Source organism: Perca flavescens, chromosome 13, assembly GCF_004354835.1.
Source record: "Perca flavescens isolate YP-PL-M2 chromosome 13, PFLA_1.0, whole genome shotgun sequence".
NCBI classification, from domain to species: domain Eukaryota; kingdom Metazoa; phylum Chordata; class Actinopteri; order Perciformes; family Percidae; genus Perca; species Perca flavescens.
Genome location: NC_041343.1, coordinates 28,042,357 through 28,068,966, shown reverse-complemented (window position 1 = coordinate 28,068,966; position 26,610 = coordinate 28,042,357). Strand labels below are relative to the sequence as shown.

The 26,610-nt window shown below is 39.1% G+C and overlaps 2 protein-coding genes across 4 annotated transcripts; both read left to right on the top strand.

Annotated features, from left to right (window-relative positions):
- Positions 1-693: 693 nt before the first annotated feature.
- On the top strand, positions 694-10,187 carry styxl1 (serine/threonine/tyrosine interacting-like 1). Of its 2 annotated transcripts, XM_028596021.1 has the most exons (9): positions 694-773; positions 1,297-1,439; positions 1,593-1,654; positions 3,264-3,363; positions 4,037-4,170; positions 5,565-5,710; positions 5,801-5,898; positions 7,668-7,780; positions 9,458-10,187. In XM_028596021.1, exons 2-9 carry the CDS (start codon positions 1,337-1,339, stop codon positions 9,587-9,589), a joined length of 888 nt encoding a protein of 295 aa, XP_028451822.1. In that variant the 5' UTR covers positions 694-773; positions 1,297-1,336; the 3' UTR covers positions 9,590-10,187. The 2 variants fall into 2 exon arrangements, with proteins under 2 accessions (XP_028451822.1, XP_028451821.1); XM_028596020.1 differs by lacking the exon at positions 694-773 and having other exon boundaries at positions 1,058-1,439; positions 9,458-9,754.
- Positions 10,188-11,437: 1,250 nt separating this feature from the next.
- tmem120aa (transmembrane protein 120Aa) lies at positions 11,438-21,153 on the top strand. 2 transcript variants are annotated; one of them, XM_028595022.1, is made up of 12 exons: positions 11,438-11,622; positions 13,285-13,403; positions 13,937-14,068; positions 14,267-14,326; positions 14,426-14,521; positions 15,652-15,741; positions 17,907-17,972; positions 18,159-18,220; positions 18,618-18,710; positions 19,220-19,284; positions 19,570-19,638; positions 20,643-21,153. In XM_028595022.1, exons 1-12 carry the CDS (start codon positions 11,545-11,547, stop codon positions 20,754-20,756), a joined length of 1,044 nt encoding a protein of 347 aa, XP_028450823.1. In that variant the 5' UTR covers positions 11,438-11,544; the 3' UTR covers positions 20,757-21,153. The 2 variants fall into 2 exon arrangements, with proteins under 2 accessions (XP_028450823.1, XP_028450822.1); XM_028595021.1 differs by having other exon boundaries at positions 18,615-18,710.
- Positions 21,154-26,610: the final 5,457 nt, after the last annotated feature.

The following is a 26,610-nucleotide window of genomic DNA, read 5'->3' as shown; positions in this document are numbered from 1 at the left end:
CTGAAAGATGGAGCTATATGGCTACAAGCTACAAACAAGATATGAAGCTGGGTTTAAAGGTCAACAAATACACTGTAATTCCATGATGGATGAAGTATATATATATATATATATATATATATATATATATATATGAAGTATTTTTTACGACCTGGTAGTAAATGCACTTAGTTACATTCCAGCACTGCCAGTGGGGGTCAGCTAGCATGACATGGTCAGATTCTAGTCAGATTGTGAACTTCCTGACCTCGAATGTTGTGGGCAGGGCTAAGTTCGGCTGGCATCCAGGCTAGGGGTCAGCTGTACCCAAGTACAAATTCCCTCAACGTGATTGGATGACATTATGCAGGTGTGTGCAGGTGTGCCTTCTAGTGGACAAATATGTAAATATCAGAAGATGGCAATGAATTCAGGGTCCCTCCCAAGTGGTCAAACTATTTTGTGAGCACTACTGAGGACCCCCTTGGGGTCCCAGATCCCCTGTTGAAGATCTCTGCGTCTACATCATCACCAACACCAGAGACGGTAGTGGTCTTCACTATTTTATTCATGAGAGCAACACTGACAGGACAAAGTCAACAGGAGAGCCACTTTTACCGCAAAGTATCCCAAGTTACATCCAGTCATAGATAGAATGTATGTCTGCTTATCAGTCCGTGTCATCCCTGAACATACAGCAATTTCTTTCTACATTAGCCCATCATGTATCTAACCATCCAAGAGCACATTCGGCGTCAAGAGGTGGAAAGACCGTCCAAACTGGCAACTCCGCAGTGAGTCAGTGATATGGATGGAAGGGCAGAGCAAGTTGAAATATCTAGTCTATATTTCCATCTTGTAATGCCACTAGGTTTATTTATTTTAAATATAAATGATTTGTTATAATGCAGATATAGTGTTATGTATGTATGGCTTACGTGCTTACAGTGTCACAAATTATTTTCCAAAAAAAGGGTAGGGTAGGTAGGTAGGGTAGCACAGGTGGTTTAGCAGGTTCATAATTAATTAAGGACATTGTATGGGGAATTTGGGACACCTAACTGCACGTATACCACACCTGTATACTGCATGCTATCACCGTATTATTTACTGCCACACGAGCCACAAATTAAACACCAAACCTTATATACTGTCTATGCACCAAACACCAGGGTAGACGCTGAGTTGCTTAGCAACCGAAGTGCAACAAACAGGAAACGTGCTCTTTGAAAACAACGTAGCAAGTTAGTTAGTTAGCTAGCTAGTTAGCTAGCTAGACAAGGCGGTCATTTGTAAGCTTTTGTGTTTTCCCTACAGGTCAGGCTAATTCTAATGTTGCTAATTGTTTCTTCCTGTGATGGCTGACATCATGATGTGTGAGCCCTTTGAGCTCTACAACCTTCTCAACCGGTGCAGCCGCGTGTCGAGGCTGGCCGAGATCAACTACCTCTGTGTGATCGGTAAGAGACGGCCTGCTGCGTTAGCTAGTGGTTCCGCCTGTTAATGCTGGAGTCAATGTGACTACTTGCGTTGAGTTGGATTTTGCTTGATTGCTCGGCTTGAATTCAATTCAGTTGTAACTTAATTGTACATTGTGTATGTCTCTTTTCTAGATGCTCGTGAAACCCAAGATTACAGAATGAGTCACATCATAACCGCTAAACATGTCAAAACGGTACAGTTGTCATTGTAGCCACAGTGTTGTGAGTCCTGCCTGTCTGTCCAATCAGTCTGGGCCTGATGGGTGCAATTAGGCGTAAATGGGCAGACGTCTGGCTGTTATAAAATGCCGTAGGGAATTCCTTTGGAAGTGGTTAGTACAAACATTAGCATTATCACTCATAGATTGTTGTTCAGTTATAGTGTCCACTACAACAGAAAGTAATTTAAATTGAAAGCAGCTCGCATTATAAGGGAAACTACAGACTTAGCTAGTAGTGCATGGACAGTTATTTGCTACTGGCAACCTTTTTATTTATTTATTTTTTTTATAAATATACTTTATTTAATCAAAGACAAACTGAGATCTTATTTTTTACAAGTGAGACCTGAGTACAGTAAAAATAAATGATAATGGAAATGACAGAAATATAATAGCAAAGCTTTTAATATAAATGTATACAGACAACATGACACATTATAAATAAATGCATTCTAAAATATCCTTGGCATAGAAAGGAATAAAATACAAGCATATTCTCTAAAACTGTCCCACCTAAAACCAATAGAACCTCAAACCCAATTTTATATGAAATTGTCCTATTAATACCTATATCCATATGTGTCAAGTTTAAGTCTACTCTGTAAATTAATTTAGACAAATGGGGCAAATATCTGAAGACTGTCCTTCCATTCATTCATTCAACCTTTGCGCGAGATATCCTTGAGGGGCAACCCTCCTTTACAATGACATCGAGTCAATTACAAAGACAAATAAAGAAAGAAGAAACAATACCATCACTAGAGGTTGGGTGGGCGGGTGATTAACATTTCAGATTTCTAAAATATCCAAAAGGTATAAATGAATTGATTTTAAGGAGGTGAGGATTTTGTTTCAGGAGTCAGGCACACTAACTAAATTCCTTTTTCAGACTGAGCTTGTGGAAGATGAAGTGAGAGCCAGTCCTGAGAACAGGTGCTATAAGTATAATGTCTTAGGCACACTTGTATGTTGGTGGGTGTTCAGGGTGGGGTGTTTTTTTTCTATATACATGTTCTAAAAGTTCAAAAAACAACTAAAAAAGGAGCAAGGGGAGCTACAATGAAAAGGAATTTGTCTTAGTTTATTGTAAAGAACAGTGTTACTCTTTAAATGTGTGTTACTAAAGAAAAACATCCTAATGTATACATGTTTAGCATACAACAAAAACAGTATACAACTAATTATATTGGCATGGAATTAATAACCAGGTTTTTTAGACTGCAGAAAGTAATACATTTTAATAAAATGTTAAGGTTATATCTGTCGCACAAGAAATGTAGTGGCTGAAAATAGGATTGCTCTTAAAATGTGTAATATTGATGAAAAGAGATATCCATACTGCTCCTATTTGTGATTAGGGGACTTTATTTTAATGCAAATATGATCTTTTTCTCCAAGTCATCTTGTTGTGCGTCATTAGATGGATGTTTGTTCAGCATAAAAGTATCGAAGAAGTGTAGAGATTGTTACAACAAACAAACAAACAAGCAAACTAAAAGACAGCTTGGATTCCTCGTTCCTTAATTTTCTAGGATTATTTTGTTGCGTCAAATATAAAAACTTTCTGGGCGACTCTTTCCAGGATTCAGAGGGTACGTTCCTCCTGCCAGAGGCTGTGGAGGTTGACAGTATGCAGCACGTGGTGGTCTATGACAGCAACACAAGCTGTTTACAGGAACAAGGTAATTGGCTATTCAGGACACTTTTCTTAGAGTAGCACAGGGGCATATGAAGTGTTAAAAAGCCTGTAGTTTCCACAAGTCCCCTGAACTGCTCTGGCAGAGGGAAGTTAGTACACTTTAGACCAGAGATCTTCAACAGGGGGTCCGGGACCCCTAGGGGGACCTCAGAGTCACTGCAGGGGGGGCCTCCAAATTATTGTTAATTTCTTTTCAAAAATTAAAATGTTTTAACATGAATCCAACATATTATTAGCACATATAAATCCTCAGTGACGATAGGCTCACTGGCCTATAATGTAGTCACTAAGGTAGCCATCCAAAGATACAGTTCATCCTGATGATTCAATGTGCCACATGTATGTGTAACATTAAAAGATGATTTATAAAATCAGGCCAAAAATTATTATTTTAATAGCTTAGTATTCTATGTAAAAAAAGGTATACGTACAAAGGCTTTAGGCCACTCTAAACATTATTGTAGGCCTCGTCTTATATGCAACTTCATTTTATACAATATGTAGTAGGAGGTCCCTGCTTGATCTCTTTTTCAGTTAAGGGGTCCTTGGTTTAAAAAATGTTGAAGACCCCTGCTTTAGACAATGCTCCCAATATGCATTTCAGCCACAAATGTGTTGATCGATGTTCATCAGTTGGCTTCTGACTGTGATTGCAGGCAGAGCCGTTGACTGTGCCCAGGCCTTAGCTAAAGCTAGCATCTGTCCAGTCCACGTAGTGAGAGGAGGCTTTCAGGAGTTCTCAGCTCTGTACCCTTTTTTAAGGACTGAGAAAATCCTGTACACCATCATGGTAAGACAAAACACACCTGTTACACCTGGGGGCAAGTTCATACACTCATATTTAAGTCTGTGGAGGTTGATCTCAATCATCCAGGTTGTGCAAATCTCTGAACTGGATGTAAATCGGTGTCTGGTCATTAAGTCCAGTGATTTGGATTAAACTTTGTCCAGATGTTTACAACTGAAAATGCAATCCTTGTTTGTTGCACTGGGCTGACCTGTCAGAGTATCAATAGTTTAGCTCTTGGTTAGTAACCTTCAGAGGCACACAACTTTTAACATGCCGTAGAATCATATTTAAACAGAGTCAGCAGCAGGATAATGGGCTTACAATGTAGGTGTGTCGCTGAGCTATTGATAGATGAGATCAGCTGATGAGAGCGGCTGATAAGATAAGGACGGGCCCAGACAGGACAGCAAGGAATAATGAATGTGTGTGTAAGGATTGAATGCGAATGAGAAATGAAGAATGCCTAAGCATGCAAAAGTATTGTCTTCCTGACCGAATTTGTGCATTAGCTTCGCATAGTGAATAGTCAAACATTTCTGACACAGCCTCACACTGTTAATTAGTCTAGATTTTGGATCATTTAAAGGCACTCGTCTTTAGAGAAAAGGTCAAATGCTTTTATTACATCTGGCACATTCTATCTCCAGCCTTCTTCAAGAACAAAGTTAGAATGTGCCAGATGTAATAAAAGCATTTTTCTTGATGCTCACTGGATATGTTCATGCCCCCCCTACCAATGAGCACCATCTTATTTTCACAAAGACTTGTTCCAAGAAGCTCTCCAGTTCTTTTGTTTTTCATTCTAAGTTTGGGTTTGATGTCATGTGTGGCATATTTAAGATACAGGTGAATATTTTCTTTGATTAACAGACTATAGGGAGGTTTTAACCCCCAGGGGGGGAAAAAAGTCATGTTGCTTGAACACCTCCCAATAGTATGAATCCTGGTGAGCGAGTAGTAAAGATGCATACCATACAATTACTGCATTGCTCCCTTGTATAAAGCAGTCCATTACACTACCATTAGAAACCGCAGCCTGAGAAATGACCATACATGTCCAATCAGCTCAACAACATTGTAAGCCTCACAAAGACAATATTTAAAGCAAAGGCTATTCTTTTGGATTGCAGACATTGGATGTTCATGAATAATATTGCAGCCACTTTCTGTAAATACATTTTGACACAAGGCCCCTTTACAAGACAGGGCCACAGAATCAAGCAATAATTCAGTGCACTTTGGTTCAGCTCAAGCAGTTTCCGGTTTTGCCCAGTTAGTTAATCCAGCCTTGTTTATCTCAAAGAATATCAAATAGTTTTTTTTTCTCTCCAATAAGTCAGTTGATTATTTTGCTGCCGATGAATACAATTTAATATATTTCTGGACTATCACAGGAGCTGGAAAACCTGAAGACTTATCCAGTGGAGATCATAGCAGGACTGCTGTATATGGGCGACCAGGAACAAGGCATGGACTCCAGCATCCTCAAAGACCTGAAAATCAGCGCCGTCATCAGCCTCTCACAGAGTAACACTCTGGAGTAAGACAGGACCGGATCTTTGAAATATCATCAGAGAAAACTCTGAATATCATGGCTGTTGAATTTATTCTAAATTTCTTTTCAATCTAGAGCCACAAAGGGGAACCAGACCATGCTTAACATCCCTGTGGCCGACTCCGTGGTGTCTGATTTATATTCAAGTCTTGAAAGGATTTGTACTTTTATTAGTAAGTTGTACTTATTAATAAGCTGTTTTTAAATCCTTTCAAATATTTTCATTTCATTTATTTATTTATTTAACAGGGACAATGCTCATTAAGCAACTGAAAAGCAACTGTAAATGAGCCAGATTTAGCTCAGCAGGCTCATTTTCATCTGTTGTCCCTGGCCAGTTTGAAAATGGCAACCTAAAAAAAAAGTTTTTTATTCAGAGGATCAGAAATTGAGAAAATTACAAAATTGCGTCTGAGCTCCAATTATTCATAATACTGCCATGGTTTTCTCTTCCTCTACTTTGTGGAATATGCAGGTCATTAACTGCATATGGACCAAAAAAAAAGAAAAACAAAACTTTGGGTCAGAGGTGCTTGCAACTGATGGTTTCGAGTGGGGGGTGGGGCGTAGTTAGGCGGAACGAGGGAGAGAATACCATTGCAGTATTGAATAATTTGGAGCCCAGACACAATTTTGTAATTTTCTTAAAACAGTTTAAAGATCCAATTTTTTTATTTGTCAAGGCAGAAAAAATGAAAAATTGGATATTGGAACCCATTTTTGTTTTGTTTTTCCGAATGTCCGTTTGTGCTTAGAAAATTGAACTGAAGCGTTACACTGACCTAAAATGACAATACAGTCAACATATAAAAACAACATACACTGACTAACATAAAAAAACAAACAGACAATGCACAACAACAAGTAACAAACACAAGACGTCATCATACAACAAGCAACATGACAAAAACAAATCTGTAGGGAGGCAGCAAAAGTCAGCAGGCATTCAGCAATCTAATGTACACATATCTGGTTATCAACAAGCCAGTTCTTCAGCCGACCAGTAAAAGAACAATAAGTATTTGTATATTCGTTGTTTATAGAAGCAGGGAAGCCATGCATTTTGGGCATCAAGGCTTTTACTGACTGTAAACTGCAGTGATGAGCAATACCAACATAAATGTAAAATGCAGTGTCTCAGTACAGGGTTAATACCTACATGTATTCTATATTCCCAAGACCTCAAACCATGTGATATTAACTGCACATCACTCACAACATTCAGAAATGTTTCATGAATGTAAATATGATGATAGTACATCTGACAGGAATGTGTGTTTACTTTATTCTACAATTGGAGAAAAGACTGTTATACACAGATCTTTGTGCCAGCGGGTGTTTAATTTGAATTTTGGAATTTGTAATCAAAGGAAAACAAAATGCAACAGTACATGTACTGTATATGCAGGGATTTAGGAAAAGCAAAAAACAACAACACAACACATATTCAACTGATTTAGCCGTAATACTTCCAATGAGATTGTTCAAGTTCAAGCTTCAAGTTTATTTGTCATTTCCATGAAGAAAATATATAAGGGTATAAAAGGGTATAATAAAAAACAACAAAACAACAAAAATATATGGGTGCATCAAAACGTGCATTAAAATAATCTTTTTTTTTTTTTTTTTTAAATACGTTCTCAGTAGGTTCAATCTGACTTTAAAGATCTAAATTTAACACGCATTGTGCCTCCACAATTTGAATTTATAAAGTGAAAGGTCAGAGGTCATTTGGGGGTTTTTTGAACAAGAATTTTCAAATGTTTAAATGGTTTTTATATACAGTAGAGATGATCATGTACAGGCAGAGCAGGACAGGGAGTGTACTTTGAATTATTTCGTCGCTAGATGTGCTATAAATATAGTTTCTGTTACATGGATTTGCTTGATAGTGCAGATATTTGTGTTCACTGAAATAAGCCATCTATCTTCTTGTTTTCAGGTTCCCACATCAACACGGGCTGTCGGGTCCTGACCGTTTCCAGGCAGGGCAGAAACCGCTGCAGTGCTGTCACCATTGCCTTTCTCATGCACCACCTCAAATACACACTGGAGGCAAGTGGGGTTCTTCCACTTGTAGAATGCAGTATGCGCCGTGCAAATTGTTGTCCTAGTGCCACTGGTATATTGTGATGGTTACAAGTAATAAGTAAATATACTCTGCTGAGAGTGTCTTGAAACTCTAAGATGAAATGTTTTTGTTCCAAATCAGAAAATTAGTTTTTAAAAACATGCAACCAGTCAGCACCTTGTTTCTTAAAAGTCCCATGGCATGAAAATTTCACTTTATGAGTTTTTTTAACATTAATATGCGTTCTCCCAGCCTGCCTATGGTCCCCCAGGGGTTAGAAATGGTGGTAGGTGTAAACCGAGCCCTGGGTATCCTGCTCTGCCTTTGAGAAAATGAAAGGTCAGATGGGCCAATCAGGAATCTTCTCCTTATGAGGTCATAAGGAGCAAAGTTACCTCCCCTTTCTCTGCTTTGCCCGCCCAGAGAATTTGGCCCCCCCATGAGAGAGAGACATCATGGCTTTCAAACGAGCAAAGTGGCAGTTGGTCAAGATCACACCCCCTCCCTCCATCTTGCCAGATACAGTATTAGGGGACCACTAAGGTCTATATAAAAGAGACTTCAGATACAGTATTAGGGGACCACTAAGGTCTATATAAAAGAGACTTCAGATACAGTATTAGGGGACCACTAAGGTCTATATAAAAGAGACTTCAGATACAGTATTAGGGGACCACTAAGGCCTATATAAAAGAGACTTCAGATACAGTATTAGGGGACCACTAAGGTCTATATAAAAGAGACTTCAGATACAGTATTAGGGGACCACTAAGGCCTATATAAAAGAGACTTCAGATACAGTATTAGGGGACCACTAAGGCCTATATAAAAGCATCCAAAGAGAACCATGTCATGGGACTTTTAAGGGGAATAATGTGTTCGCTTTAGAGGTGTTTGGAGTGTTTTTAGAATTCCAGTCTTTATGCTAAACTAGGCTAACCATATCCTGACTCCAGTGCCGTACTTATAGGAAAAGTATGATATTTTGGGAAATAAGCTTTTCCCTTTCTTGCAAAGAGTTACATGAGATAATCAATACCAATCTTGTGTCTGTACAGTAAATTTGTAGCTGGAGCCAGCAGCCAATTAACATAGCTTAGCATAAAGACTGGAAACAGGGGTGAAGCGCTAGCATGGCTCTGTTCAAGGTAGCAAAAAATCTGCCTACCAACACCTCTATTGGTAACGTTTTAGCATGTTATACTGTGTTTTGTCTGTGTAATCCGTGCAAAAAAAACAAAGTAAATTCAACAAGTTGTGGTTTTACTGCTGGCTCCAGCTACGTAGGCTATTTACTGTAGCATACAAAACATCTATCTTGAAATGTCAAACTACTCTTTTAACACACAAACATGAGATTGATCGTGGATACAAAGCATGTGAATGTGAAATATAATATATAATATATAACATATATAACATATATATAATGCTGTTGCTGGCCGGGTGAGCTCAGTTGGTAGAGCAGGCGCACATATGTAGAGGTTTACTCCTCGACGCAGCAGCCACTAGTTCGACTCCGACCTGCGGCCCTTTGCTGCATGTCATTCCCCCTCTCTCTCCCCTTTCATGTCTTCATCTGTCCTGTGAAAATGAAGGCCTACAAATGCCCCCAAAAAGAAAATATACATATAATGCTGTTGCTGTGACTTTTTTTTCAGGAGGCCTGGAAGTACGTGCTCAAATGTAAACCCAGCATGAGGCCAAACACGGGGTTTCTCCAGCAGCTGTCTGACTGGGAGCTTCACACCATGGGAACCAAAGTGACCGATATCGCCGAGCCTCATTTTTAACAAAGGAACCAAAAGCTTCGACGATAATGTAATGTTATTTTGTACATTTTAACATTAACATGTTTGTACATTAAGGTACAAACAATTTGGGACATTTTATATGGGATTGTTTTTCTTTAAAGAAATCTCTTATTTCATTTAGATAATCCATAAATAAACCCTTATCAGCTCAAAGTTAAAGTCAGGAGAAACTGAAGTCTTTGAGGGTTTTTTAAAAATCCCTTAAACTTTGAAGATAAACAATTATAACCATCTTATATCAAGCCTCAAGCCTCAAAAGCACTTTACTGCTTTTTGAACTCAGTACCTGAAGCCTACTCTGTGCAATGACAGTAAAATGGAATCTAATCTAAATATGTATTTAATGTTTACCTTTCTCTGTTGATCTATACAACAAAAACGCCCTCTGGGGATCAATAAAGGCTTATCTTACACATCTTCTAAGATGTTTTCAAGGTTCAAGGATTCACTGTAATGTAAGGAGAGAAAAAAATAATGAAGTGGACAGTGACACCTACTTTTATTTGAATGTAGCTTGTGTGCACTTTTGTGCACTTGTTGTCTTGTTTTGTATTCATTAAATACAGTTATTAATGAATACATGTCATTTTGTGTCTTTTAAATGTCATTAGTTGTAGTTCAGTCCATGCATGGCTCTGCCAGAGGTGCTTACACAATTGGACATGATAAGTTCCCCCCCTCCAGAGTTACATAATATCAGCTCTAAAAATACAGGCCACATGCGTAGTAGATCATAACCTATTGCCTTGAAATGTTCCTGGCATGGGACAGAGCGCCTTCCTTGCATACATCGGTTATTGAAAAGCTTTCTGTTATAGACGGCTATTGTCAGAGCCAAAGTTTGGCGTTCAAATATGGCCGAACCCTTCTAATAAAAGGGGATTATAAGAGATCGAGCTGCACTCAGGGCAGCACGTTTTCAAGTCCCATAAGCGGGTGGTTAGGGTTTAACGGTCCCCGTGCTGATTGCCTGAAAACGAGGAAACAAAATCTTAGAGCTCGCCAACGGAACCACTTATTTGACCAACCATTTGCGAATTAGGACGTCCAACACGCAGAACGCACGGAGGAATGAGCGTGGAGTTTTGTAAAGGGCGTTATCGTTAGCGATGATAAAAACCGGATGTTATAGGTGGCCTTATAAAATCAAAGCACAAAAGTTTTCATCCTTGTACTGATATTAGATTTGACTGTAAACTGCTGGTTTAACTCATTTAACTCAATTCGGTTGAATCACAACAATATACTACTTGTATACTATAACAGTAATGTTAAATTAAGACTATTGTTTTTTATAAAAACGAATATGGAAAGTAAAATAATCTAGATGCCCTAGTTAAGATGCACTAAAGCAATAAAGCAAAACAAAACTTAAAATCTCATCATCTGAGCTTAAACTGTGGACTTCCCGATTCCTTTTTACTTTTTCTAATGCAAGAATACACATAATATTACAATAATAACAATGTTTAGTAATATAGCACTATAAATAAGCGACTAAAAAGTACTTTACAATGGGCAGGCCATACTAATATATTATTTATTAATATATTAAATTAATATATTTTATTGTTGATAATATTGTGTATTAAAAATATGAATTTTGTGAACGCTCTTAGTAACTTTCCACCACTGTCAACACCATCTTTTAAACTGAAATAGCATATTTCGGTCTCAATTTTCCCTCAAATTAAAACAATTTTCCATGAAACTATCAAAGAATGACCAGAAATGGTTGGGAAATGGCCCCTCATCTCGACTTGTGCAACATAAACAAAATAAAAACTTCAAAAACAAAGGCTTTTATTGTGAAAGCTGCGACAGGAAGTCGCACTCGGCTTATCTTTGACACAGACAGAGACAGCAGACGACTGTCGGTTGCACAGCGGAGCTTGAATGTTAGCCAAGCAGGTTTCCTCATGTCAGAGTAGAACATGTTGTTCAGTCCGACGGGTTTAACCGAATGCTTCCGAGAATGGGAGGATTTAGAGAAGAACTACCAACAAATTCAGGTAAGTTTAACAACAGCGTATCGCCTGTCTAAACTGCATGGAAGTGCTCCGTGCCCGGTTTAAGCTAACAGTCGGGTGAGAGGCGGGGCAGTGGGAACCGCCCTCAGCAGATACATATATAAGTGTACTTTGAAAAACGAAGAAGTCCGTGAAAAAAAGTACATTTCAGCGTGGACAACAGCCACCGGAACTGTTGTCACATTGTCCCAGCACGACATTGTTTTGGGGGAGCACCACTAGCCACAAAAGTACATTTACCGGTAACGTTACTCAGTTAACGTTACTAAACTTTACTGAGTTACTTATACTTTCCTTGCGTGTTGTAATTTTATGTAACTTTATACTTTTACTAATTCACCAAATTTAAGAGAGAAACATTGTATTTGCATCTCCACTACATGTATTAGCTAGCTAGGTACATGAAGATACAAGCATTGGTGAAAGGTAACTAAGTACAGTTCTCAGAGACTTGTACTTTGCGTGAGTATTTCCATTTGATAACTAGTGGTGGGCAGATCGAGGCTTCGTGAAACAATGAAACCGTGGAAGCAAATGTGCCATATTGTGTCGAGGCTTCGAAACAATCCGACACCCGTCTCAACGATGACACCTAGTGGTCACTTGCAGGTGTTGATCTAAAACAACCTTGACAATGAGCCATTTTTTATTATTGTATTTTTCTAATATGTGAAGCTTGTAAACTGTAGGCTCCTCACTGTGCATAATGTTATTTGGTCATGACAAAAGAATATTAATAAAAGAAATCAAGCCACAATGTCTCAGTTCTTTATAAATTTTTATTCAAAAATATGAATGTCCTAACAGTTTTATATTTCAATCCTAATTATCTATCTATATCTATATATCTCTATCTATATTTATATATCTATCTGTGTATCTATATATGTATCTACCTATCAATATGTTAATGTGTCACTATGTATACTCTGTCTGTCTCTAGCCTATCAGTCAATGTGTAAATTTAAATGTAAGCCTAAATATAACTAAACAACTCGCACTATGAATGTCACTATATTACCAAAAATCCGCTATCTCAAAATCAAACTCCTCTCACAAAAACCCACGAGGTCAAGATTCGTTGACTTCACTTTTATATTGATGTGCGATTGTGTGTTCCCGACCCTGTCAATCAAACGCTGATTCATGCCACCTGTTGAAACACTCCGATGTTTCATTTAGCCGTAGTCACGTGACATGGGTGTTTTGAATCACGCTTTGAATCAGTGTTTCGAAACATCTGCGCTTCGGGATCTCGACAAAGCTTCGGAACGTCAGTTTCACTTCAGCCATCCCTATTGATAACTTCAGTTACTTTGCAGATTCAGATTATTCGTACAAAATATAACCAACTAATACAACATGATCATGTTTTTGTGTAGATGAGAAAAATATAATAAATAAAATAAGTCTTGTGACAAAAGAGGAGCAATAGCAACGACAAGATCAAGCTACGTGGTCATTAAAGAACCAATTTGATTATTTTTTTTGCACGTTTTAGCATCAGGATCTCTCCACCTGTTTAATTCTGGATGATTCACTGGCATCTCTATATTGCAGATTTGTTAATAAATAATAAAATCTAAACTTCGACAATGCACAACACAACTTTATATAACCTCTTTTCTTTTATTCTACCTCCAGGACACCCATCGTCTTTATAAACAGAAACTTGAGGAAGTGACCAAACTGCAAGACAGCTGCTCCGTTGCTATAGCTCGTCAGAGGAAGAAACTGAAAGAGCTCGCTGCATCTCTAGAAGAGTAAGTATTGATTGGTGTTTCATTCTGGATTTGCTGGGAGTATTTGTGCAAGAGCAGGTCAAGGTACTAGATTAATTTAACATCCTTTCTTGTAATAATCTATAGCTCATACAAAATACAGCAGCCCGTATCTCGGCCAGGACCTAAAGGCCTCGAGTAAGATATCTGACATGCACATTAACAGACAGACTTTTCATTTGAGCTACAGCTGATCAAATTTTCCACTGGTAATTCTAAAAAATGAGAACCCAATGTTCTTCCAGGGATTTAGATTTAGATTCTGGGCATTTTGCTGGCCAGGAAGTGTATTCAAAATGAAACCGTCTGGCGGAACCTATCTCTATTCATGGTTTGGAAGCCAGGGAGGGATTCTGTCGTTCTTTTTCCTCTTTTGGGGCCGCAGTGCTGTTGGGACTGTAGTATTAAAAGTGATCAAGCGCAAGCCAAAATGTAACAAGATATCTTGTTAGTTATTATGTATGCTAGTCTGTGCTGTGTTATAAACATGTCATAATGTTTCTTTCCATTATTAGATGCAAAGAAAAGCATCCAACACCCAAATTAAATCCAGAGGATGTGGATGCCATCGCTGAAATCGAGAACTCCATCAAAGACCGGGCCGATGCTTTCTCTGAGATGGAAGCTTTTCTGCCAAAGAAGAACGGGTGTGATTCTGTCATTTGATAGCAAACAGGAAATGTCAAACTGTTCAAAGTAGTGTTATAACAGCTCTAACAGATCTGATACTTGTAAATACAATAAAGCACCACCTTTGATTTGAATCTATTCCCATTTTAAAACAACATTATTAAAACCTTTTAAAATGTCTGTGTTGTGAATGACTGACATCTCTTCCTGTTTAGGTTATACCTTAATCTTGTTTTAGGAAACGTCAACATAACGCTCCTCAACAAACAGTCAAAGTAAGTCGCACTGGTGTTTTTCTTCTTACAACCCCAAAAAATGTCTGTGCTGTCATCATGTCACAGTCGACATCGCGTTAACCAATTTCATCATTTCAGGTTTGCCTACAAAGATGAATACGAGAAGTTTAAACTGGTCCTCACGGTCATCCTCTTTGTCGTCTCCTTCTCATGTCGCTTTTTGTTCAGCTACAGGTAAGATTTCCCAACCCCTTGTTTATGTTTGCAGTGAAAATTGTGGGTTTAGCTGTGCACTCCCTGATAGTGCACCCCATTGTTTTCCTGGATTAATACACACGTGTGAGGCGTTGGTGAACATTTACAGCAGCGGGAAGGTGTATGTGGGATCAACTGAAAATAAGCTACGGGGCCCGTGTTTTATCGTGTTGACAGTTCACTCAGTGCAACAGTGAAGTGTAGGTCTTGTAAATCAGGGAATGTCCAAACACAATTCTAAATTCATGGCTTAATTTACTACACCTATTAAAGGGATATTACTGACATGGAAGCTAAGCAATGTTCTGCTGTTCCTGCTGTTGACGGGGGCTGCAGCTTAACATGTTTTAGCTGCCTAAAAAAAGGCCCACTTAAAAAAATCCGTATCAGTTTAAGTGTATGCTATATTTAGAATATTTTCACCGCTCTACCTTGTCGTCAGACAGCCCTTTCTGTCCTTGTCTATGCTCTCTTCAAAGCCACCAGAATCCTTTGAAAAAAAATAGTCACAGATGTTTCTGGTCTCCTTGTGTGACTTTGCTGAATCTGAACTAATTCTTTTAAAAAACTAAAGTCACACAACACAAACTAACTAACCGATTCAGGAAGCTGTAGACCAGAAACCCCTGTGTTCTGTGAGGTAAAACGACTGCTTTATCAAAGGAGTCTGGTGGCTTTGAACGGAGCATAGATGGATATGACGGCTTCAGTCCCCCGCTGTATTAACTGTGTTAACGGCAAAGGTAAAGCTGTATAAATATTATAAATATAGTGTACGCTTAAGCTGATATGATATTGATTGTTTTAGGTGGCTTAAATCCGTTTAGCTGCTGCCCCGGTCTACAGCAGTACATTGCTTAGCTTGCTTAGCGCCTGCACCTCAAACAACGCCACATCAAAATAGCCAAACTAGCCCTTTACATTTGGTTATTAGGACCAAGATATGTGCCTGATCAGATCCAGTGTACACACAGACGGAGGGCTTCTGCATTTGCTGCACGGTCAGTGTCATCAGTCCATATGGGTGAATGAATTAGTTTGTTGAGTTACTTCCATTATATGTGTGATGTTGGTTGTCTTTAACTTGTTTATCTGTCTTTTTGTTTCAGAGCCCTAGATGCCCTGTTCAACTTCCTGTTGGTGTGGTACTACTGCACACTCACCATCCGGGAGAGCATCCTCATCAGCAACGGCTCTAGGTCTGTGACCAATGTACTGCCTCCACTGTTTTCATTATGATGATAACAAATGAACTGGTCACTCAGAGACTTCTAATCTAGGGACTAAAGTAGAATACTAAATATCATTTTTGGGGGTCGTGACCATAGACTGTTAAAATAACGGACAAAGCTTCCGGGTCTGAAAAGTGAAGCCAATGCGGAAGTGCCTTAAACCTGCATTCTGCACTGGGGGGCGTCTCCACTGGCTCCAAAAAGAGGTTTCTGTAGAAGTCTATGGGGAAATGACCCTACTTCTCACTTGATTTATTACCTCAATAAACATTTTCATAATGAGATTATGGTCTCAGTCGCTTAACTCGCCAGTAAATCTCCACTGGATGATTTGCTTCAGAAGAGTTGAAACGTTCCCTCTTTGGCGTTGAGCTTAGCGCAGCGCCATTGCAAACGCATCCTCCCCAGCTCAACCCTCTGGTCAAAAATCGGCACATCCTGTTGCAAAAAACCAAGGTGGCGGCACCCGTATCGACAAACTCAGGGCTTCAAAACGCCAGTCCACAAACCAATGGGTGAAGTGATAGATGCTACGTCCACTATTTTACAGTCTAAAGTAAGCAGTCCAACAAAGTGCTGCCGTGAGGGACTGAACACTGAGACATGCATAAACACACTGTGACGCGCTCAAGATTGTATTTCAATGATTTATTCCTCCACACGTAAAATACAACTAGCACTGCAGTTACCAAATGTAAAGTTACTTTGTGAGACGAAATAAGTGCGTTAGTGCGGCCGGCAACAGAAAGTGTTCGCTCCCAGGCTCACCTCCTGTCAAAGCCCAAAAACTGTGTGTGTGTGTGTGTGTATGTATATGTATATATATATATATATATATATATATATATATATATATATATATATATATATATATATATATATATATATACACACACAGTATCTCACAAAAATAAGTACACCCTCACATTTTAGTAAATATTTCATTATATCTCTTAATGGGACAACACTGAAGAAATGACACTTTGCTACAATGTCAAGTATTAAGTGTCCAGCTTGTCCCCTCAAAATAACTCAACACACAGCCATTAATGTCTAAACCGCTGGCAACTAAAGTGAAAATTAAAATAGCCCCACATCATCACATAACCTTCACCATACCTAGAGATTGGCATGGGGTACGTTCCATAAGATCATCTATCAATGCAAATCAAACCAGCTATTAGGCTAACTGACATAAAACCATGCCAGTCTCTAGATATGGTGAAGGGTATGTGATGATGTGGGGGCTATTTTAATTCCAAAGGCCATGGGAACTTTATCAGGATGCATAGTTTCCTGGATCCATGAAATAACTGGCCTTTAAAAATAAATATCTGCCTTCCTCTATGGGAATTTAACATAGGGGTGTACTGACTTTAGTTGCCAGCGGTTTAGACATTAATGGCTGTGTGTTGAGTTATTTTGAGGGGACAAGCTGTACACTTAATACTTGACATTGTAGCAAAGTGTCATTTCTTCAGTGTGGTCCCATTAAAAGATATAATGAAATATTTACTAAAATGTGAGGGCTGTACTAGAGATGTTCCGATACTGATACCAGTTTCGGTATCGGCTCCGATACTGCCTAAAACGCTGGTATCGGTATCGGGAAGTACTGGAGTTTATGCACTGATCCGATACCACGTAATAAAGCCTTAAAGAAAATCTACGTTAAAAGTAGTTTATTTATGTTCTATTTCCGTTATATCTGACTGTCAAACTGGAGAATAAAAGAAAGTTCTGGGGCATTCATGGTTTGTGTTTGTTCATGTTTCACAAAGAGTTTAACCTGAGCCAGACAGACAACAAAGATAGAAATAATATCACATCCATACAGGGATAGTAGTATACAGCTGTTAAAACATAATAAAATATATGACACACTGGTATCGGATCGGTACTCGGTATCGGCCGATACGCAAGTTCAGGTATCTGTATCGGGAAGCAAAAAAGTGGTATCGGGCCATCTCTAGGCTGTACTCACTTTTGTGAGATACTGTATATATATCTTATGCCCTGCAACTTTATAGTTTGATGTCACACCGACCTAGCTTGTATCTTCACCTAGCATAACACCCTGTTGGTCTAGCAGTCCCATTCCCTTCAGTGTCAGTCCTCCATGTTGTTTTCAGGATCAAAGGTTGGTGGGTTTCCCATCACTACGTGTCAACCTTCCTGTCTGGAGTCATGCTCACTTGGTGAGTGATGTCATCCACTTTTGTTTAAAGCAAGAGATTTACACTTTCACTGTAACTGTACAAAATACTATCTTAATATGTTGATTGGTTGGTGTTGACACACCAAGCTTTCGCTCTTTCCAACTTGAATGTCATAAAAGTTTGGGTTTGTGCTCCTTCCTAACCAGATGTTGTGTTTGTTTGCAGGCCTGAAGGCGCTCTCTACCAGATGTTTAGGAACCAGTTCCTTACATACTGTCTATACCAAAGTAAGAGATTTAAGCTGTGCTCTAACTCCACACTTCATTCTTAATATACACTATGCACTAACCATCGTAGTAGACTGTTTAGGCCAGTGGTTCCCAGTGTATAGATACAGCAAGATATTCAAAAGACGTGAGTTCACCGACGTGTGAACGCATAACCTGCTTAAAACCTGGTTAAATTCAAGTGTGGGCACAGTTTTCGGTGTAAACTCTCAGCAAACCTCCACATGAATATTTCTCTACGGTTCTCCGAGGCAAATAAAGCACAACATACTGTAAAAGTGATATCTTAGTGGCTAAGATATCAAAATAAAGTTGTTAATTGTTGGCTAATACTCAGCCAACAATTAACAACTTAATTTTCTTTTTTTTTTTCTACTGTGTTCTGCGTGCAAAGTAGGATTTGTCCAGTTTCTCCAGTACTACTACCAGAGTGGCTGTTTGTACAGACTCCGAGCGCTGGGAGAAAGACACAACATGGACGTGACCGTCGGTGAGTGCAGGCTGTCAGTCACCAGCTTGTCAGTTTGTATTTGTAATGGAATGACATGACGATAAATCGGCCGTGCTGATATTATTGTCCGACTTGAGCTTATCAGAGACAAACAATATTTGAGCATTTATTGTCTCATGTCGACTGTGTATTCCTTCATTGTTCATGTGTACGTATTCGTCATGGTTACACTGTAGCTACGCAGGACGAATATCCTCTAATGATGACGATAGTATAAATAAGTGAAGAATCAAATAGTTTTGTATTTAACTAAAGGATCAAAATAGAAAAAGGGGAAAGGACCAGAAAATTTTTTTTTTATGAAATTTTTCCTACTCCTTTTTGAACATGAGAATTTCTTATTTGAATCACTTACAATCATTTTGGAAGATTGTGCTGAGATGTACATGTCCTTATTTATCTGTTATTTTACATGTTCAATATAAACTACAAACTAACTAGATGAAGTAGATCTCAGCTCAGTGACTGTCTCCTCTCCTGGTGTTCAGAGGGTTTCCAGTCCTGGATGTGGAGAGGCTTGACCTTCCTCCTTCCTTTCTTGTTCTTTGGTCACGTGAGTAGCCTCTCTCTTAGTACAGCTCACTGCTAACTTACATTTAGGGCTCATTAATGAGCTCTTTATAAAATGTAAAATAAAAAAGCGTGGCTATTTATCATTGCCTATTCTGAAGATTTGAAACTGGTGACATTCTGATATAAAAACAAACAACAATAAAAAACAATCTGGGTGAAAATCTCAGTTCAGAAATGTAAAAATAAAAACTAGGAACCCCTTTTTTTAACTACAAAGTTCTCTTTTTATAGCATTCTTGATTGTTGACTGTTCCTCCTCTTCCAGTTCTGGCAGCTCTACAACAGCATAACACTCTTCCGGATGTTTCAGCTCCCGGAGTGTAAAGAGTGGCAGGTTTGTACACTGGAGAGCTTCAACGTTCCCACGGTCATTTACTTGTGAAATTTGCCAGACATGTCACACCACTTTAATCTCTCATTCCTGCGGTGTGGTGTCCGTTGAGGATAAATGTCCATAAATCTGTTTTAGAAAGCATAAAAAAGGAATTATAACTTGGCTCATTAAATCAGATTCTGACTTTTCTTCAGTTAAAGTAATCCAGTTGTGCTCTGTACAGTGCAAACACAGGAAGTACTTGTATCCAGAGCAGCATGACATGACTCCGATTGGTCTAAATGTAAACAAATGTATAAAGCTAAATTAAAAAAAAACATCTCATGATCCGGCGTTGAAGCTCAGCACCATGGGCCGTCTCAAAAGTGCATGCAAAATGGCCAAGAGAGCTGTTCATTTTTTTTGTCACTAGAGTTTCTAATTATGTCAAAAAAATGTCAAATTAACTTTATTTTTTATTCTGAAACTCTCATTGCATGCACAACCCCCTTCTTTTCTATGCACTTTGTATCCATTGTGTCTCTGGCTTGTATATGCCATCTCGTTAAAACCTCCAGTTCTATTTCCACTACTAATTTCCACCCAGACCTTTAACAGTCACACAGCTTTTATTTATTTTATTCAGACTCAGTTGTGACCTACTTTGTTTTTTCAAGGTGGGGTTCAAATACATGTCTTGCTTTATCTTTTGATTAATGTAGGTACAATATTGTCAATGTGATAACTATACTGCCAGTAGCATTATTAAAGTAATTCATTTCTAAATTTCGTTTGGCATATTTTGCTAAACTTAAATATATGTACCCAACGAAGAGTATAAAGTACATGGCAGAAGTGATCAGCTTCCAGTGTGAATCTGAATACGGATATAAATACAAATGTTTTGGTATAAAAGTTAACCAATAGTAGCTCGTGTGCCACTGTGTTTTCTCTTATAAAAGTTCTATGAGTCGCCAAGAGCCTCTGACCAAGCTTTTCTTTTCTTTTTTTTTACTGGGGTGTAGGTTGCGATGTGTGGCTGCTCTTACATGGTGCTCTTCATGGGGAACTTCTTCACCACAGTGGCAGTGGTTTACCAGAAGTACATGAACAACCAGGACAAGGCCAAGACTTTATAAGAACTGGTATAATGAATAGAATCACCTTTATGGAACATGCAAAGTTACCGTTGGCTCTAATATTCTCTTTAGAGCTCTTTACCGATGTTACGATTGTTGTCCTTGTGGGCCATTTACGTGCACTGCTACTTTTATCAATGTCCTTTTGATTTTGGTGTAAATGATGGTCAAAGCAATCACGTATATCACATTGACCTGTCACAAAACAACAACCAGCTACCTGGCAGGTCTGGTTGTTTTTGGATTTTTTTTTTCTTGGTCAGAAGTGTACAACTCCAATAAGAAAGTGTTACACTTGCATCATATTTATTTAGAGAAATGATAGATTGTTACCCAGCAGCTCCTATGTATTTAGCTTCACAGAAAGTGCTTAATAAAACACTCCTCCAAACCACCATGTTTTTTTGTTTTCAATGTTTTCCATTCAAATTTCTGAGATAATTTAATTTAAATAACAGTTTGAGGCCCAAAGAGGGGAAATGATCCAATATTTTATAAAAAGGCAAAGATTAGAGAAAAGTCTGAAAAACCAATACAAATATTTATATAATATAATAAATTTGTTTTCTTTTTTCTTCTTCTATTAATCATCTCACAAACCCTCTGATTTATTTATTATATGTGGCTGGTAGGGACATTTGACCTAATGTGTCTTTGGTACAACTTCATCCTAACTCACTGTTGTGGAGTGTTTCTGACAAACATTATTTAATTTAATGTGGAACACAAAGTACATTTAGAAGAGATTCACAATTTAAATCCTGTCTTAAATGCATAGACAATTAAAGAAGACCCAGACCCACCCCCCTACAGTCCTTGTTCCATTGGTGAACATATCTAAAGTTTGTCTTTATTACATCAAAATGACCAGCAGGTGGAGGCATTGAGTTGTAATAACTAGCGTCCTTTATATAGATCTCTCTATCTATATAAAGGACGCTAGTAATAACTGACAGTGAACACGCTCCGGTTCCTGATGTATGTATGTATGTATGTATGTATGTATGTATGTAAACACACTGAGTAGATTTTAACCATCGTCACACTTCTTCATTTGGAGTCTTGTTTTTTATTTATTTTTTTTACAGGGATTCTGGGACTCATTTTCCCAGATGGATCACATCTCTTGATGGTGATCACAGTCAGCCTTCTGGTGCTGCAGGACTCTGAGGAGGTGTTGAACTGTAGTGCTTATTTTTCACACGCCATCAAGGTCAATTATCAGTTTCACTGAGCGAATGTTACTAATTAGTGAGTGGTTCAGGATCATTGCTGTGGTTTGGAAAAGACAATTCTCAGGCCTCAGTGGGAAGGCTGGACTCCCAACTCAAGGGCCACATCTAGAGTCGACTATGGGACGCCCTTTTTTAATGTTAATCTGGCCTCTGTTAAAAAAATAAATTGCTACTAGTCAACTGTAGTCAATGTAAGTAACAATAAGAGGTAACTTAACTGTTATGCTCTCCCAACATACTGTAATATTAAAGTAAACTAAACTCAGTTTATAGGAGGTGTTGGGTAACAACTATCTGCACAGAAAAATCTGCACAGAAAAATACTTTTATTTTACATGGACATAGTCTCGCATTACCAGACCTATCACCACAGCGCTGTGGAGTAAGGTGTGGCTACGCCACAGATGCATTCTGGGATAGGAGAAAAAAAACGCTCTGGGTTGTTTGCATTTCTTTAAACCAATCACAATCGTCTTGGGCGGCTCTACGCTTCGGACACAGCGACGGTGGCTCTGCAAAATAGTCTCGGGAGGGAACTTGTTTTGGTGGAACATTTTCACTCCGCAAAAGAGTGACATACAATATTACGTGAAGTTAACTGTTCATACGATACAGTAACGTGAGCTGTTTAAATTTACTGGACACATGGTTAAACCTTACCAGTGTATCGCCATGGTACTTACCACAGCAATCCCTACTAATCGATCCCACAACGTCCTAGATCGTTAATGCCGTATATATATTCTTTGTAAATCTTTACAATCAATCTTTGAATGACAACCAAGCAGGCCTGCCTTGTTGCACCATCCAAATCTTCTTCAAGACCTGCCATTTTCAGCGTTTAGCTTGCTAGCTCGAAGTTTGTTGTTATCTCCCAAAGCAAACAGTCACACAATTATCCTGGAAATGTACTTCTGTTGACCCAGACTAACATGGACATGACCAACAATTGTCTTTGTCAGGCAAAGGTGAGGGTGTGGGCCCCCCTTTATATGTAGATGAGCTGTGATGACACATCACACAGTATCTGTTAACTGATAATACATTTAATGTTAAATTAAACACAAATACAATACACGTTTCTTCATTACTATGAACTCTGCCAAATTAGTTTATTTTGAGTAAATCCCACACACACACACTCTGTCCTGCAGCTGTAAATACTCACTTTTGCATCAAATGTGTATTAATCCACAGCTGAAAGTAGTCCCGAATAAATGCTCTATTTCTTTCTGTGTGAGTGAGTCCTGATGAGTTTGCAAAAAAAACTACAGTGCCCGTCTGTTTTAAGAAACGATTCAGCCTGATTTAAAAATAAAACTGTGTGGCCGGGTAAGCTCAGTTGGTAGAGTGGGTGCACATAGAGGTTTATGCCTCAGCGCAGCGGCCGCTGGTTCGACTCTGACCTGTGGCCCTTTGCTGCATGTCATTCTTCCTCTCTCTCTCCTTTCACATCTTCATCTGTCCTGTGGAATTAAAGGCCTAAAATGCCCCAAACTTGTACCATTTGTAAAGATTTCCATCTTTACAATATGAGGTTGAGAGTGCTACAGGCAGGTAAGGGAAGTCCACAAATCAGTTCCATGACTTTGAATAAGGATTGGCTGGGGTGTTATGCGGGGCTGGGGTACCTGGCTAATTATCTAACGACTAACTATCTAGGACCCTGTTGAGCTGTATACCTGCATCCCTGTGCCTGATGGAGAGTACTAGTGGTCTGCAGTGATTGGAGCACATCATGCCCAGTTTTAGGCATGCTGTGCTGTTGGCAGCAGGACTCTTTGGAGTTTCTGTTGTTGGTGGTGACTGGGTAATGGGACATCTAAGTGGAGTGACGTTTAATGGCCTGCTTATTTAAATTTTTTCTTTTTACATTTAAGATTTGATTTGTGAAATGTATTCCATCTTGGACATTCTTGTTTTTTCTTTCTTTTTTACTCTGCTGTTTTCTGATAAGGTATCTTGTTTTGCGTGTTTGCTAGAAATATTTGGTAACTCAAACGCACATGAATCTATGAATATAGAACATAATTCTAAGAATATATTCAAATATCTGTTATGTAAGCGTGCCTGCATTTGATTAAGAGTGAGGCTAACGTCTTTCTCTCAAGGCCGCAGTGATCCGAGCCAAGGAGGGGCAGAGCATGACATGACTGCATGCTGATACGTTATTAGTCCAGGTAGAGCGAGCTAATGCTGACATGGAGAGAGAGAGAGAGACTATTACATCAGCCAGTTCAGTCTGCTCAAAGTGATGGTCTTTTCTTTTACAGAGAGAGAGAGAGAGAGAGGGGGAGGATATCCAACAAAGGTTCCCAGCTGAAACAAAACTGGGCCGTTAAATGCACCTGAACCAGTCTGCTACCAGGGCGTTGCCAATGTGTATTGGTTAAATGATAAATTGTTAATTGATAAAATAAAGAAACAGGAATGCCCGTTTTTATCAAACTCAGTAAATGAAATACCTGAATAATCAAACAGCCTCATCACATTGATGCACAAATTATAATACAACTTCAATATGACCATAAATCAGTCCTGCTCAATCATTTTCTATTGTGGCCCAAAGCACCTGGAGACTTTAAAGGGATCGATACCACAGTATAAGCAGTATGGCAACATTTATGACAAATGTATATAATCTCACAGTATACCGTCATATTGCCCGTCCCTCGAGTCCTCACATGCATGTCACTTATTCACAGATGATGTGGAATGTGTCATCACAGGTGTGCTCACATTTGTACCTGATGAGGACCATTTGTGATTGAAATGTTATCATGAGATGCAGAATAAAAGAAGAATTGGCAACACGACAGCAGTCCATATAATATAATATATAATAATATATAATGATTGTAGTTGGTCCCCAGTGGACTTATTTAGCAAGTTTTGTCCTTGACTGTTATTTATTTATTATCTGCTCTAGCTTTTCCAACATTTTAGACACAGATATGGTAATAATAATGTTCCAGAGTTATGTGAAAAACTCCCCAAAAATTGAGGGAGGACCCCTAAACCCCCTGACAAATATCTTCCACAAATCTAGGTAACCCTGCTTTTAATGAAACAGCAGAGAGAACTCATTACAAAATGTAATTGGCTGCTTAGTTTTTTGTTTGTTTTTTAAGATAATTTTTTGGGGCATTTTTTTTAATGGACCTTTTTCACAGCAGACATTTCTGACTTGTCATAGCAGGAAAAGCACAGCTGAAATTGATAACCTTAACGATGGCTCAGTTCCATCAAGTGTCCCAGTAAGATATTTCAGTGAGTCAGCATGAACAACACCAGGACCTCTCCTAAGTGGAATGCAGCCATCAGTAATGGTTTTGAATACACCTGTACTTTTCCTACTATGACATGTCAACATGTCTGCCGTGGAAAAGGTCTATAGACAGGAAATGGGGAAGAGAGAGGGGGAAGACATGCAGCAAATGGCCACAGGTCAGACTTGAACCCTGAGCCACTGCGTCAAGGATTGAGCCTCCACATATGGGTGCCCACTCTACAAGGTGAGCTCCCCAGGCACCCGGTTGCTTAGTTTTTAATGTATTACGTTGTCTCAAAAGCCTGGCAAATAGGGCTAGGTGATCTATTAATTAATATGTGGTGTCTTTTAAGCACCTGTGGACATATTGATATGCACAACAATAATAAAAACCACACGAACACCATGATAATTAAGAAAAGAAGAATGAAAAGATTTCAACAAAGCTGCGTTTCTTGGGCTTTATGATTTAAATATACCTACAGTAGAACAAAGAAATAGAAACAGGATGGAAAGAAATTTGCACATAAGATCAGAGGGAATAATACCTGAAAAATGTAAAAAATGGAAACTAGCTTCCAATTCCCAATTTATTACAGTAGAACGTCCCCCCACCCACCCCAGCAAAAAGTCTTGGATGAGTTAGCGCTGGAGGGCCAGTGAGAGCGAGGCAGGGCTGAACAAACGGAACGAGGAGCAAAGTGAATGGGGTGGTAGAAGGAGGAGGAGGGGGAGGAGGAGGGCTGGGTATTCTCCCAGCCTGCACCTCTTTCATCTTTCTCATTAAAGCATGGAGCAGTGGGGGCCGTCAAGAATGAGCCCAAGGACATGGGGATCGGGGACTGAGCGTGAGCCTCGCATCAGGAGGTGGAGAAGGAAGGAGGGAACAGCCACAGCAAGCAGCCCGGGCCGCCATGTCAAACCTTCACCTAAAACTTAACCCACCTCCCCCTCTGGGGGCCAGATAAAGACCTCTTATCTGTGCTCACCTTCGCTCCCCTGCCTGGAAACGTCTCTAGCAGCAGTTGGGAGGGCGAGAGAGAGGGGTGGGGGCGCGTCTCCGGTTGAGTAGGTCCCAAATACACATGCTTTCTCTCAGAGAGCGTATATGAAAGAGAATGGCAGCTTCCATCTGGGACAGGCTGATTAAAAGAGAGGCGAGGAGAGGAAGTAGCTTATGATAGAAGAGGTGATTCTGAAGAAAGAGGCTGATCCACGAGTGGGAAGCTTACTGTGATACTGACATGGGGGGGTTATAAGTTGTTCTAACATTTAGGTTTGTTGTCCCAGATCTTGACAAGAGATCTGAAATAGTTGAATTTGGTTTTTGCCACAACATGCTGACAAG

Bases quoted from the DNA above. Each gene is read 5' to 3' on its own strand.
- styxl1 (XM_028596021.1), top strand. From the start codon at position 1,337: ATGGCTGACATCATGATGTGTGAGCCCTTTGAGCTCTACAACCTTCTC. The intron at 1,655-3,263 runs GTACAGTTGTCA...GACTCTTTCCAG, and splicing joins CCGCTAAACATGTCAAAACG to GATTCAGAGGGTACGTTCCT. The intron at 3,364-4,036 runs GTAATTGGCTAT...CTGTGATTGCAG, and splicing joins AAGCTGTTTACAGGAACAAG to GCAGAGCCGTTGACTGTGCC.
- tmem120aa (XM_028595021.1), top strand. From the start codon at position 11,545: ATGTTGTTCAGTCCGACGGGTTTAACCGAATGCTTCCGAGAATGGGAG. The intron at 13,404-13,936 runs GTAAGTATTGAT...TTCCATTATTAG, and splicing joins CTCGCTGCATCTCTAGAAGA to ATGCAAAGAAAAGCATCCAA. The intron at 19,639-20,642 runs GTTTGTACACTG...ACTGGGGTGTAG, and splicing joins CGGAGTGTAAAGAGTGGCAG to GTTGCGATGTGTGGCTGCTC.